Source organism: Dama dama, chromosome 33, assembly GCF_033118175.1.
Source record: "Dama dama isolate Ldn47 chromosome 33, ASM3311817v1, whole genome shotgun sequence".
NCBI lineage: Eukaryota > Metazoa > Chordata > Mammalia > Artiodactyla > Cervidae > Dama > Dama dama.
The window spans coordinates 45,866,136-45,881,568 of NC_083713.1; the positions used below are offsets into that span (position 1 = coordinate 45,866,136).

The following is a 15,433-nucleotide window of genomic DNA, read 5'->3' on the forward strand; positions in this document are numbered from 1 at the left end:
AGCATAGCTTTAGAGTTAGCAAAGTTTGATTTTCAGCTCCAGGATCTCCTAGAAATGTGTGTCCTTAGGCAAGTTCCTTCACTTCTAGAATCCTGAGCTTCTCCTAGATAAAACAGGGTGATCCCTACCTTTCGGGTGTCTTGGGTCATCTTTCATGTTGAAAGAAGAAATTAAAGAAACATGCAATCAGTGCCCTTTACTGTTACTCCTGCTGTTCATGCACCCAACCACACTTAACTTGAGCCCATGGACGGTAGCCCGCCAGGCTCCTCTGTCCGTAGGATTCTCCAGGCAAGAATACTGGAGTGAGCTGCCATGCCCTCCTCCAGGGGATCTTCCCAACCCAGGGGTCGAACCTGGCTATCCTACATTGCAGGCAGATTCTTTGCCATCTGAGCCACTGGGGAAGCCCAAGAAATGCACAGTCAGTGACCTTTACCATTACTACTTCTGTTCACGTATCCAACCCATATTTAACTTGAGGGCTGCCTTAAAAATCCTCACAAGAAACAACTTCCCTGATATGTATTAAAAGGTTTAGTGGGGTACTGAATGGAGTAAGTCTAACACAGGAAGATGTTACAGCATTCCACCCACTGTCCGGTCACTGCTGGAGGAGGTCTAAGGGGCAAACGGTCGGGCGGACCTGACATCTGCACAGGGACTTTTCTTCTGCGGCTTCTCCTTCAGTCAAGCTCAGAGGTCTCAGACTTGAACACGCCCGAGAACTACTATCCAAGGTTGTTTATCCAGAATCATGCATACACTACCCTGATGAGCCACTCAAGGGACTTCAGGGATAATTCACTATACCAACTTACCTTACTTTTTAACTTCTGATTCAAACTTCTATGTAAAATTGTCATATGCTCCTTAAAAGTACATAAAAATTTTTAAGGAAAGAAAGGAAAAAAAAAAAGAGAAAGGTCTGAGCAACAAACTAGCAGCAAATAATAGCTTAAAAAAAAAAAAAAGCTGCATTTCAACCCATGGCTTTAAGTAGATAAAATGGGCCATTCCAAGAACTGGGTGCCTTCAGAGGGCCTTTACTGAGAAGTGCACTGCTACACTCATCAAACATTCCATTCCCCAACTGGATGTCTCCCCGATCCAGAACAGTGACAAGACTGCAGTTTGTTCAAAAATCCATTGAATTCAACAAGTGGCAGAGAGCTGTGACGACAGAGCCAATTATTAACACAAGGAGCAGCTTCGCTGCGGCAAAGCGAACCGCCTCCTGCAGCCCCGGGGCCCAGGCTGACATCAAGTCTGAAGCCACATGAACAGGGGACATTCCTCTTGCTGTTCCCTTCGGCTGCCCCGGGGTCCAAGGAACCCCCTCCTGGCCCTAAGGCTTGACAAATCAAGCCCTAATTACACCTGCTTGTGGGCTCATCCTTGCCTGACCCCCATCAGTCAGATCTTAGATTTTTTTTTTAATGAAAGTCAATTTTATGCTGTGAAATTCACATCTACAGTGTACAATCTGATGATTTTTGACAGGTTACATTTGTAAAACCAACACTCCAGCCTAGATTAGAACATGTTCATCACTCTAGGAATTTAGTGTGCCTCAGTCTCTCTCCCCAGAAGCAATTACCCCTGTGATTTCTATCGCCGTGTAATTATGCATCAGTCAGATCTTAAATGAGAGGAAGCCACCTTACAACACCTACTTTATTCTCCTCACAGCACTTCCCAGCATTGGAAATTCAGGTCCATTTATGTCTCTGTGCCAAGGCAGGAGACACAGGAGATCTGGGTTCAATGCTTGGGTCGGGAAGATCCACTGGAGAAGGAAATGGCAACCCACTCCAGTATTCTTGCCTGGAGAATCCCATGGACAGAAGAGACTGGCAGGCTATAGGCCACAGGTCACGGAAAGTCAGACACGACTGAGCACGCATGCAAGCATGCATGATGTACCCCTTTCACGTCTGGCTGCCCCCACCACCCCTTCCCACTGCTGGAATGTAAGCTCCTTGAGGGCAGACAACCGATGGGCCTCATGCAGCTCCACATCCTCTAGAGCCCACAACAATGCCTAGCACATAGCAAGTGCTCGATAAACACTTCCAGACTGTCTAATTAAGGTATAAACCCTTCTTAAGCAGTGACACGTGAGCAAAACTGCACAATGTAGAATAAAAAGTGTAGTCTAGCAGTGGTTGGGACAAAGCTAGCATCGCTCCACTTCCTATTCCAAGGAAACTGTTTCTGAACACTCAAAATACAGAAATGATGCTTTCCCTTTCAACCCTCAGGACTTCCCTGTAGCTCAAATGGTAAGGAATCTGCCTGCAATGCACAAGACCCGAGTTTGATCCCTGGGTTGGGAAGATCCTCTAGAGAAGGGAATGGCAATCCTCTCCAGTATTCTTGCTTGGAGAATCCCATAAACAGAGAAGCCTGGAGGGCTATAGTTTGTGGGATCACAAAGAGTTGTGTGGACACAACTGAGCGATTAATACATCAGCCTCTCAACCCTCAGAGCCCAGAACATCTATCACTATATCGATGCAAGACTCATATACTCAAGGGACAGCTTTTATGTGAGTGAATTTAGTCTAGGGGGTACATGAAGAGTGAAGAATAAGAGGCCAACATTTAAGGACTTCTTATAACTAACTTGAAAATATGCATAATGTGATACAGTAGAAATGAGCCCGTTCTCTCATCAGACAGGCCTGGATTCAAATCGTGCCTCCATCCTTAGGAAGCACCCACCTTATCACTCTAAGCCTCACTGCCTCATTTGTAAAAGGAAGATCGTATCTCCCTCCAAGGGCTGCCAAGAGCATTAAAGATAGGCGTATAAAGCACAGAAAACATAAACAGCATCTTATTTGACCCTGGAATGCCCGTGGAGTTTTAGTGATGGAGGACCTCGGATGAGCTCACCAACCTATCCACCTTCTTCGGTAACTTCAAGCCACATACCTTCAGGCCCTCATGGATTAAGAACTCTGAGAATTGCAATTATTTGCAAACACTTCACAAACAACAAAGCACTAAAATGCTACAGTAAGGAATGCTGCTCACTGAAACCTGCCTGACTCCCAACAACAAAGGGAATATTATGAAGGACATTTCACTTAAGGAAAGCCCCACAGTACATTCCACCACTCACTTGATGACAGCTCATCACAACACACCAATCTGGCTTCGAAACAGTGAAAAACCACGGACCTCCTTTGGTCATTTCCACTGCCTTCCTCCTCTTCTGATTCACCAGTTTTCCGTAAGGAGTCAGGCAAAAGCATGATGCCAACTTATCATCTCTGAATGCTTAGTGTTCCTGGGCACCTACTACAGTCAAGTGCTATGCAGGAGTACCAAGATGAGTTGAGAAGCTGCGACAAAGTGTCATTTCAACACAAAAGCAAGTTATGTGCAATTAACAATCAGCCCAGAAGGGCCAGTTAGATAGGTTCTTGGAGCAGCTAGTCAATTCCCAGGCCTGTTTCAGCAGGCACAGTTCTCTGATCAAGTCAGTAATTATCTGCTAAAACCTTTCCCTGGGCCAAGCGCTGCGCTGGACAAGGAGAAACTGCCAGGACCTGTAAGATGTGATCCTTGGCTTCCAGGAGCCCACAGTGCAAGCTCGCAAATAAAACAGGGACACAAACAGATGGCCAACAGGGTACTGAGTAGCTACAAAGCTACACATAAAAGCATCCCCTTATTTTACAGACACACCTCACACAAGGTGATACTTAATCCCAGGCCTCATAAGTAAAAGAAATAAATCACACTATAAAGAGATCAAAGAAAGGAGTTGTTTTTCCCACCTCCCCCAAGTTGATGCTGGATCCATAAGGACATGAGAAAGAGATGGGATTTCAGAAGAACCCTGAACACCAGATATAATTTTAAGGAGCAAATAAGCAAAGGGAGTACATCATGTGCAAGAGAATCACGTGAGGAAAGACATAGCAGCGGGAAAGTACAAGCCTGCTCTATGAGCAGACATAAAGGCCACGTCAGGGTGTACAAAGTAAACAGGAGAGAAGATGGGTCTGGCCAGTCGCCAAGTCGTGTCCGACTCTTGCAATCCCATGGACTGTAGCTCGCCAGGCTCCTCTGTCCGTGGGGTTCTCCAGGCAAGAATACTGGAGTGGGTGGCCATTTCCTTCTTGCAGGGTATCTTCCCGACCCAGGAATTGAACCTGGGTCTCTTGCATTGCAGGCAGATTTTTTACCGACTGAGCTATGAGGTCAGACTGTGGAAGGCTTCAATGAGAAAGCAGGTGTGGGAGGGGAGCAGGGGCTATAGAAGTTACAGAGGAGAGGATGGAAGGTAAACCATTGACAACAAACATGGCCAAAGAGCTTCTCAAACTGGATCAATGTCTAAAGTAACATAACAGGGTTCTGATGAGAAAACGGAACCAAAAGATGAGATTCACAATCTTATATTTTTTAATATATCTTAACATTAATCTTACATTTTTAATATTTCAAATGAGTCATCATGATGGCAAAAACCTAAAGGCTGAAACTTAGGCTTCAAAGTGAATACACAAAACCTGTATTTGCAAATGCCTAATTCTAAGTATTGAAACCACAAAGGGCACGTGCTCGTTGTCACTGTGGAAATCCCACCCCCATTCATGCTTTATTCTAGGAACACAAATCAAAATATATTTTTCTCAGTATTATGAAAACTAGAGATACTCTACCAAAAAAATAAAAATACCATTATGGTTATCGATGATGATGTAACTGAAAGCAACAGTAAGATGTCGTAATGTCAATATCTCCTAAGGGTGAGGCCTGATTGAACTGAAGAAATCTCTCAAAGGAAGTGGTAGAAACCTCATGGTTAGAGCCATTTAGAATCAGACCACAAGGCACAATCCTATTTTCTTCCACGTAAGTCTGGCCACTCCAAAAGTAAGTTCAGGTGAGCAATTGCGGCTGGGGAGGCAAGGAGCCAAGTCAAACCTTATGTGAAAAACAGGGAGACCGCGACTCTGATTCCTGAACCCAAGCTGGTTACAGCATTGTTTTCACTCTGTGAAAATCCATCAGTCTGTACACTGATGAAAAAGGCCCATTTCCGTTTGTACATTACTCGCCAATAAAAAAAAATGTTAAGGATGATTAGGAGATACCATCCCAAAGAACAACAAAAAGAAATTTATAGCAAAGTTAATGAAATTTCTGACAATTACTGGTGAAATAAAATACAGCTGTCTAATGTTAAAAAATTACTCCATTAAATGAAGACTGAGACCTGGTACTCTTGATGAAAGTGAAAGAGGAGAGTGAAAAAGTTGGCTTAAAGCTCAACATTCAGAAAACTAAGATCATGGCATCTGGTCCCATCACTTCATGGGAAATAGATGGGAAAACAGTGTCAGACTTTATTTTTGTGGGCTCCAAAATCACTGCAGATGGTGATTGCAGCCATGAAATTAAAAGACGCTTACTCCTTGGAAGCAAAGTCATGACCAACCTAGATAGCATATTAAAAAGCAAAGACATTACTTTGCCAACAAAGGTCCATCTAGTCAAGGCTACGGTTTTTCCAGTGGTCATGTATGGATGTGAGAGTTGGACTGTGAAGAAAGCTGAGCGCCGAAAAATTGATGATTTTGAACTGTGGTGTTGGAGAAGACTCTTGAGAATCCCTTGGACAGCAAGGAGATCCAACCAGTCCATCCTAAAGGAGATCAGTCCTAGGTGTTCATTGGAAGGACTGATGCTGAAGCTGAAACTCCAATACTTTGGCCACTTCATGCGAAGAGTTGACTCATTGGAAAAGACCCTGATGCTGGGAGGGATTGGGGGCAGGAGGAGAAGGGGACGACAGAGGATGAGATGGCTGGATGGCATCACTGACTCGATGGACATGAGTTTGAGTAAACTCTGGGAGTTGGTGATGGACAGGGAGGCCTGGCGTGCTGCGATTCATGGGGTCGCAAAGAGTCAGACATGACTGAGCGACTGAACTGAGACATGGTAAACTCTCAGATGATCTGAAGAGTTCTCATCCAAATAAATGCTTTCCAAAAAGCCTACCCTGAGGCTCAAAACTTCTACAGTGGAAGGACACTGGAGAAGCTGAATGGTCCCACATGCCCAGGAGGCCACACAGTTCTAAGTCTCCCAGAGTTCATATCTAGATGGCCTCATTAGTGGGCAATAGAAAGATGATCATGGGTCACGCCTGGAAAATCACCAGTTTCAAGTTTATAGCATCCTGGTCTGAAGACATCTGGCCTGAACTGACTTACTAGGTTCATCAGGCAGAAGTCCTTGGGGAAACAATCCTCATTGAGCAAAACTGTCGCTAAAGAGGAAAAGCTTCCCTGGAAGAAGCAGAAGGCTGAACATACTGGGGACTGAGAGGGTTAAGAACTCAAAGTGACCTACAAACCTATTAAATATTTCACACATTCATCACCTTTCCATGTAGGTTTCCCAACTTTCCACAAACAAGATATTAAGTGGTACTGAATTCATAGAGCAATGTTGCCATGGTGCAGGTCCAATCATGTTCTATCTAGCTTCTCCTGGTTATCCTAAGGCTTCCTCCTACACACACAAAGATCACTGTTCACTGAAGGCAGATGAGATTATTTGCAATCTTTTTGCCACTGTAAAAATCATCTTCTTAACCTTCTCCAAAGTAAAATTCCGTTATTCTTTAATATTCCCATCTAAATCCATGCCTTCTTTTGCCCTCTCCCAAATACTAGGAAGCTTCATATGCTCATAAACCAACGACCTAGGAAGATTTATATTTCCAGATGAAAATGAGCCAATAATTGCTTCTATTCTTTCAGCTGAGAAAACCACGTATGTTGTTCCCCTAACCCCAAACGCTAAAGATTAAGAATAAGGGGAATGTCTATTTGCTTATAACTATTAAAGGAATAACTAGAGTCTTACACTGAGAACAATCGGCTCATTCTTGACCTAGCATCCTATTTATCTTTCTATTCTCAAAGCTAATTGCTCATATAAGCATGCCAACTTGCCTTGATTATAGGAGTCTTAATAAATGAATGTTGTTTACATTTCACAAGTATATTTAAATTTCACTCCAGGAAGCCAAGCTCATCAAGTCTTTGTAAGTGGTAAAACCAGAGATCAAAGCAAAAAGCCTGCACTGAACCAACAAAAAAATTAGGCTTGAGAATAGAGGCCTAAGCAAAAATACAATTGATTTATTGATTGTTCTATCCCAGTAGTAAACCTCAGGGTCACTGTTCACTCTTAAGCTAGAATGTATAGAACTTCCTCTGCAAATTATCATTATGATTATTTGACAGCCATTTCTTAAATGCCTAGTTAAATAAAACTAATATTCAACAGGCTTTGACCCATCTCTTTTTTCTTATCTTATATTTCTCATCTTGGTGCTTTTGGTTGAATCAAGTATCTTTAGGAGCTTTTTTTTTTTTTTTAACCCTCCTCAACTTTGTCTAATTTCTCTAGATTTTCACTTTGGTTTTAACTCTTATGCTTGGTCTCTGGGGCAGAGAGGGAGAGAAGAAAAACGACTCTGGCACGTGGCTCTCAACCACGGCTGCACACTCACATCTAAGGAGCTTTAAAAATTCTGACACCCAGGTCACACTCCAGAGGAACTGACCAGAATCTCTGGGGGTGGGACCCGGGCACCTGTCTTTTTGAGGGTCCCAGGTGATGCTGACTTTGCCAAGTTTGAAAAGCACCAATTTGGCTTGTCAATCCCTTTGTCACCTACTTTAAATAAAGTACTCAGCCAAACTTCACAGGGACAAGAAACACCAAGGGAGAGAGGGCAGGTTCCTGAGCAAAGCCTCAACACAAGGCAGGACCTTAGAGAGGTGACTGACCAGCACAGACATGGGGCGAAAATGTGAACGACTTGACACTGTTCCCAAAGCCAACAAGTTCCAAGGATAAACCAAGTCTGGTGCACCATCTACCATACAGAAGTCAGTCAAGGGAGGTTACTCCTGGAGACAGCAAGGACTAGACACCTCAAAGCTTTCAGCTTCTGGGGCAATGGATATAGCAGCTTATCAATGCAACAAAGCTTCTTCAGCAAACAAGAAAAGTAGACAAAGGTTACATGTGAAACAAGAGTCACTGAAGTCAGTTCCAGGTGGCATAAGAGTGATGAAGATATGTCCAGGGAAACAGCTTTGGTGTGCCATAGAAACTATAGAGAGTTTGTGACAAGGTGCCCACCTGAGCTCTGATGCCACTGGGCATGTTTCCTTGGTCAGTTTAAGAGTGTGAAAAGAAAGTACTCTTCTGTCCACAACAAATACCACCATACTTCCAAAGTAGGGACTTGGTTTTTCCCAATTTCGAGCCATCCTGGTCCACGTTTGTGGACTTCAGTTGACCCACAGTTCAGGAAACAACTCTCTGACCTACCAGCTCTTTCTCAGACATCCCTTCCAAATTATATCCCACCCACCGGAAAAGGCATAGTCCGTGGTGTTGTGTTGGAAGGGCGGCTGGCAGGGAAAAGAGGATGGGGTGACTAGGGAGGAGTGGGAAGATCACCCTGCAGTCTGAGCAGACACCATCCTAAAGGAAAGACAAGACATGAGTCACCTCCACCTATACTGTTCAGGTAGGTGAGAACCAAGAGGATGCAGGAGCCTCTCTGTAGAGACCAGGAACGTCTATGGGTAGATTTCTTACAATGGAAGAAGGTAGGAAAGGTTCCCACTCTAGAGACGAAGAGCCTGTCTACAAGATGGGGGCTGCCAAGCATCTGCATAGCTGGGAACCCACCTTCCCTCCTAAGCAATTCCAGTCTGTGCTTTTACAGGGATTCACTGCCTTTCTAAGAGGAGTCCAGGTTCTAGCGCTCTCTTGCAAAGGAGACACAACCATCTGGCCTCAGTGCCTCACTAGTTAGCCACTTTTTATCTGTTACTTGCTCAGATACAAGGACCAGGAAGCCCACTTCACCTTGTCCTTACTCCCCAAACCCTAAGTATGAAAAGAGCACAGTTCATGAAGACCAAGTTCTCCAGGCCACAGCTATTATAAAATTGAATGAATTTCCAGAAACAAGCATGAGCCTATACTACTTTTTTGCTTCTTTGAGCCCAGGAGGAGCCTTCAAGGAGATCCTTCCCCAGTCTTGGATGCTATAATTCTATTTCCAACACCTGCAGTTAGCAGACCTGCCCCAAGAAAGGTACCACGCAAGGCATTCACTAGCTGGATCCTGGGCTCAGAAAGACTTTCCAATTATCAGCATTTTTCATATAGCTTCTGTCTTAGCAACGCTAATTGGGAAGCTCCTTCAATTTTTGACAACTCTAAATATTAAAAACACTTTTTCTTATGCTCATGTGACTTTCAGTCATCCACCATGGAAATGCTCCTCTCCATACAACACAAACTACAGCTCACTCTTTTCTACACAAAATATCAATGAGAAGTCGGCTAATGGATCACAATATAATGTTTCAGAAATTTTACACTTCCAAGAGCTATGATTTTAAAAATCTCATGACTATCCTAACAGTTTTGTCAAACGGTATTCCCATTTACAGAGGAGAAAAACCAAGGATCACAGGAAAGATCATTTGCCCAAGTTGGTGCAGGAGATGATGATTCTAGAAACTACATCTGCCACTCCTGGGGCCAATGCTCTTTGCTAAATCAAAGGCCACATGTGCAAGTAATTCTTATCACTGGAGGGTTAAAGGCAAGCATACCCACTCCCCTCTGCATTTCATCAGTTTAACGCAGCTGCCAGTCTCCCAATGGAGCCAAGCATTTATAATTCAGAGAAAAGCTTTTGATCAACCCTACCCTAGAAACCCAAATATACCTTCAGTTTTTACTGAGATTTTTAGAAAATTATTGGAAATGCACCCTGATAATGATGAAAAGTACCACTGTACACATATATTCCCACTCTGGAAAATAAAACAACTCAGGGGTTACTGCCTGGAAGAGGTAGTAACAACACTCCATCCTTCCCCCTTCTCACTTGCCTTTTCCCTCTCAACAGGAGAAAAGCGAGAAAATAAATCAGCATGCCTCTGATGATGGCCTAACTTCACTCCTACCCATCCATCTGCTCCGTGGACTTCATGGCAAAGGCTCTCCATGGAAGAGGTTGAAAAGGAACAACATCATGCAGAGGGAAATAGATTGAAATGTTAAAACCTGACCTTCCTTGTCCTTTTCACAAGTCATTACATTTGGAGTGCATGCATCACACTGACAGGCTGTCTCTCCCCTCTGCTCTGGGAAGTCCAGACTCCCCAAAAAAGGCAGTTCAAGTCTGCCTTGAAAGGAAAAACTGAAAAGTACACTTTTGGACCAAATCGATATTTAACTCCATGCCTAAAAACAGAATAGCACAGTGAAGATGCCAAAATGAATGACATCTAAAGAGAAACATTAAGTACACCGCACTTGGGTCGCTTCGAAGACATTTCTGCCAACTTCATAGTTTTGAAACTTGTACTTACCAGATTCAAGTTTTTTTTTTTTAAACAGCTTTATTGCTAGTTCCAGGCCTTTCTGTTCTTGTTCTTTCTTACCAGTTGTAAGCCGAAGGAAGCATAATATAATATTGGGGGTGGGTGGGGAGGCAGGGAGTAGAGATACAAATCTGGGTTAAAAATCCTAGACTGGGTATCTAATAACTTAAGTAACTTCAGTCAACTTAAGTAACCTTAGTTCCTCATCTTTAATATTACTGATAGCTGGAGTCATTGTGAGGATTAAGTGAGAACATGGAAGCATAGGGCATACTCAGAGTAGATGTTCAGAAAATGTTCCCATTTCTTCCTAAGTATGGTGACCACATTCAACCTCAGGGCCAAGAAAAAAACTGAAAAGGAAACCAACTCAAACTAATCACACACCAAAGTAGTTCCTGGTGTTAAACATAAGATACTACAGCCCTAAGCCATCACTTCCAAATCTGTGTTTTTGAATCTGCTCGCAGAATAGCCTGACATCTGCTATCACACAGATATGGCAGCTGGGATGGAGGGCTTACAATTTATCTTTTCCTCTGAGACTCAGAAAGGACAGCTCCTAGACACAGGGATTGAGGGGCTTACATTTTAAATTGTAAACAGTGATGGCAAGCCAAAAATCAGTGAACAATATACAGAGCATCTAATGTCCAAAGAGTTATTCTTGGACAATCACTTGTTCACCACACCCAAAAATCACTTTCAGAGCATCATCTCTGAGAATAAAGGTCATGGGAGTATTGTGTGTGTGTGTGTGCATCCCCAACAATTAGACAAAGTTTAACAAACGTAATAATCACTTGGATAATTATAAATGTGCGGGACCCAAAAACAACAGCCAATATTACTCATAAAATATACAAAATAAAGACAAAATACCTTAAAGGAACAAAGACTAAAGCAGATGACTGAATTTATAATTTATGAAACACTTCCATGGAAGAGTGCAACACAAACATTGTACACACACAAAGGTACATTACCTTATAGCTCTATCTGACAGGGAGGTCCAAGGATGCCAATAGTTAAGTGTATAAAGGAGTCAGTAATTGTTTCCCTTAAATATAAGGTTTATAACTATCATTGTAATAATGAACACAAGTTCAGGGAGGGAGAAGATTCTTTAGGAGGTTTTTAACTCAAGATTTGGATCCAATTTTTACTAGTCATTAACTACGGAAGTTCAGTAACTGAAATCTCTATTCAAGAATTCCATTTTTTTCCTGTTAAAAGAACTTTTTAGAGTCTATCCCTTCACTGTTCTTAATTCAGCAATCCTTCACTCTCTCATCTTTCCATTCATGCCCAGTACTTTTCTAGATATACACAGTTTAACTTATATGGACTGATGAGGGGATAGTCACTGAGTAGGTTTTATCTCAAGATTTTTGATAAATAGATGGACTTCTGTTATTCAAATTTTTATTTACTCTTCCTCAGTGCTTTAAATATTCTAGAGCTTGGTGGGGTGAGAGGAATTACTTTCCATGTCTGAGGGCTCAATCATTGCTACAAGCCATGTTTACAATGAGGTATTTGTATACTTTTCTATACAGTATTACTATCCAGTTTTCCTCCCAAAAACTTACATGATCTTTATCATATAGGAAATAAAACTAGTGTCAATAATGCCCAAAGGAGTCCCACTGTGTGAGGGCAGAGGATTCCTCCATACACATGCTTTGAACATTACTACCTATAACCTGTCCTTCAAGCTTGATCTCCAGAATTAAATGGTTTGAGCTGATCTGTTAAGTAATTCATGAAGAAAAAGCACAGTTGAGAGCATCACATGGACACCTTTAGAAAAAAACTGACCACAAGAGAAGTCGCCGTAACTCTGTACTTCTATCAGCCCATAAAAAGGATTCCTTTTAACTCCCCCTACAGATTTCCCAACAGCAGCTGGAGCTGACTAGGGAGTTACATTGAACACCACATCAATGGTCCAAGTGCATCCCTAACAAGAGGGCCCCCAAGCTGATACTTTCCCAAAAGCTTTGTCTTAACCCAAAAAAGGTCAGCCTGGTACTTTTTAGTTTTGTTGTAGGTTTGTTTTGAAAGGTGCAAAATATTATAAACAGTTAAAGAAAGAAACGGCATCCAGTGCTTGTGTATGACAGAGTAAAAGGAGCTACACAGTAACCACTGCCCCAAAGAGCTTGAGAGGTAGAAACATGAATTTCTATATACTAAATCTGTGCCTTCTAGATTTAACAGTAACACAGATCCACCATATTAATGATGGGACATTATTTTCCTAAAGGGTAATTCATACCATGTGTCATTAATCAGCAGGGTAACTCAAAGCTCATGCAAAACATGCTATCCCAGTTGAGAACTTAATTGCATTATTGTTATTATCTGGTTTGCCTGCGTCACTGGCCCTCCCACTTCAAGTGTACACACACACACACACACACACACACCCCACCCCCCACCCCCAGCACACACCCACCCACCCACCCACCCTCCCAGGCTGTGTCACTGGCCCCCCCACTTCAAGTGTACACACACACACACCCAGCACACACAACCCGCACACGCACACCCACCCAGCACAGCATGGACGTTAAGACAGAACACCCAAGGCTAGGAGGTAAGAACCATGTAGTCTGGTAGAGAGAGGATTTTGAACCAAAAAGGTTTGTCCCTGGAAAGACAGGCCAAGTTTGCACCCAGGCTGCCTTCAAAAGTAATTAAGCCTATGCAGTTCCATTTCAGGGTGTTTCATTCTGCACAACAATGGGAGCAGCTGTGTGAGATCTCAGACCACGGAGTGCACGACAGGCAGCCTCATCCATCTCCCCACAGCCACCACGGAGTTTCCCGTCGTGTGAAAAAGCTCGTGGGCTCTTCTTCCAAAGAGCGCAAAGCTAATCTGCCATCCAGAACAGTCCCCATATTAAACCAGTCCTTTTCAAGGGTCTAAAGAAAGGCTTTTTCAACGTCCCAGTGTTCTTCAGACTCTGGTCAATCCCCAAAGTTGGGAGGTTACATGCCCAAATCCCGTATGCAGACGCGAAATTCGACTGCCTTAAGCACAAGTTTCTCTTGCTGCCTACCATTATAGGAGGTCAGGTAACTAGCTAGGAAAAGGCCACCGTACGAGTGCAAGTATCAGAACGCGTCGAATCTTGCCTGTTTCCCTCCCAACACCCCTTAAGAGAGGCTGGGGCACTAAAAGTCGAAGTCTGGGGACTAACTGCGGTCCAGACGTCGGCTGGGGCGGGGGGAAGACCGCCACCCTCCTCAGCTCACAGCACTGACAGTCTCAGGCTGGGAGGGGCCCAGAAACTTACACCCAGCAAGGAAAGGCAGAAAGAAGGGAGTCTTCAAGTGTCTCAGATTTACAAAGCTGGAAAGCTAGGAGAAGCGGATTCCGGGAGGGAGTTAGATTTGGCGAGGGGAGGGGAGGGATCCCTAGAGTCAGGACAGCTTGCAACACGTCCCCGCAAAACTGCACATTTTTGTGGTTTGTTTTAACATTTAAGACCAAAAGGAACGCGCCGAGGCGAAGCTTCTCTCTCGCCGGTTTCAGATGTCCCCCTCCTCGCTTAGGGACTGGGAAGCCGCACTGCCGCGGCTTTCCTTCTCTTTCCCTTTTGGGGGAGCTCCCCTCGGCCAAGCCAGACGTCCGCCACCAAGTTCGCCTTCGCGCACCGCGCCGCCCTCAACCCGCCACATGCGCCCATCAGCCCCGAACCCCGCAGGGCCCCGGCTGGGCGCCCGCTGGATGGTTCTCGAGGACTCGGGGTTTGCGGGGAGTTTTTTTCTTAAACAAAAAGCCTTAGCGGCCAGCCGCCCCCTCCTCCGTGCCCGCGCCACCTTCCCTTCACGCCCACGCCGCACCTCCCCGGCACACGCGCCGCGAGGTGCCTCTCCTGCCAGACAATGGGTTCGGGGCCGGCCAGTCAGCCAACCCCCAACCCCGTGCCCCATCCCGGGACCCCAAGAAGGCTTGGCGCGGGGAGGTCGGAGGAGGACGGAAAGGAGGCCGAGAGAGGCCACAATAACCGAAGTGGGCGCCTCCCCCTTGGGACCGGGGATTCGCTCCCGGCGCGGGGAGAAGGGGAGGGGGCGGGGGTCAGCTGCACCGCCTGGTCTGGGGCCCCGGGGCCCGGCTCCCGGCCGCCGCAGCCGCGCACTCACCAGCACGATGGCAAATCGCTCCTCCAGTTCACCTGGCTCGGGCATCGGTAGCTTCAAAGGCACGTTGTGCGCCCTGAAATCGGTCTGCTGTGAATCCATGCTCCCGGCGTTGCCCATGTTGGCTGCACGCCGGGGCAGGGGGCTGCTCCGGGCCCCCTGCGTCCGCGTCGGAAATCAGAACAGCTCCCGGCGGCCGGCTCCCGCCCGCTGGCGCGACCAGCCCGGTTCCCCGCCCTCCGCTGCGCCCCGGCGAGTGTGCAGCGCGCGCCGCTCCCTAGCAGCGCTCCGAGCCGAGCCGCCCCCCGGCCTGCCTCATGCTCCCCGCCGCCCCAGCGCCGCCCCGGCCTCCTTTCCTCGGGAGGGGTCGTCAGGGCGCTGGGCGCCTATCTGCATGTTGCTCCGCTGGCACGCCGCCCCCTGCCAGCGATAGCGGCCAGTGGGCGCGTGGTTGCTCGGACTTGGTCTCCCGCCGGGACAGTGATCGCCGCTGACACTTCCAGCTCTACGCCGGCGATCACGACGCTAGCTCGACCAGCACCTAGAGCAGACAAATGCAGCTCCGCGCTCCCGACACAATGCCCCCTCTCGCCCGGCCCCCGCCCCCGGCCCGGCTCCGCCCACTCGCCCCGCGGACTGCCGGGACCAGTAGTTTCTGCCCAAAGTGTCTGCACGCAGAAACCACGCCCGCTCTGGAGGGCCCGGCTGGGTTAGGACCGCTTGCGCACCTTTGGGAAGTGTCACTTTTGACCCTCAACCCCACGCCACTCCAGTGGAAGAGATACTAATCGTCTACATCGATTAGTAGGCACTCAGGC

At 45.8% G+C, this 15,433-nt stretch overlaps 1 protein-coding gene across 5 annotated transcripts in view; it reads right to left on the reverse strand.

Annotated features, from left to right (window-relative positions):
* FMNL2 (formin like 2) overlaps positions 1-15,201 on the reverse strand; it is a 326,152-nt gene extending 310,951 nt beyond the window's left edge. For 4 of the 5 annotated variants that reach the window (XM_061135292.1, XM_061135288.1, XM_061135290.1 and 1 more), the window contains exon 1: positions 14,619-15,200. In XM_061135292.1, the coding sequence (XP_060991275.1) occupies positions 14,619-14,735 (117 nt within the window). In that variant the 5' untranslated portion in view covers positions 14,736-15,200. Of the gene's footprint in view, positions 1-14,618 lie in introns of all 5 variants that reach the window. The other variant, XM_061135293.1, reaches the window with a different exon arrangement.
* Positions 15,202-15,433: the final 232 nt, after the last annotated feature.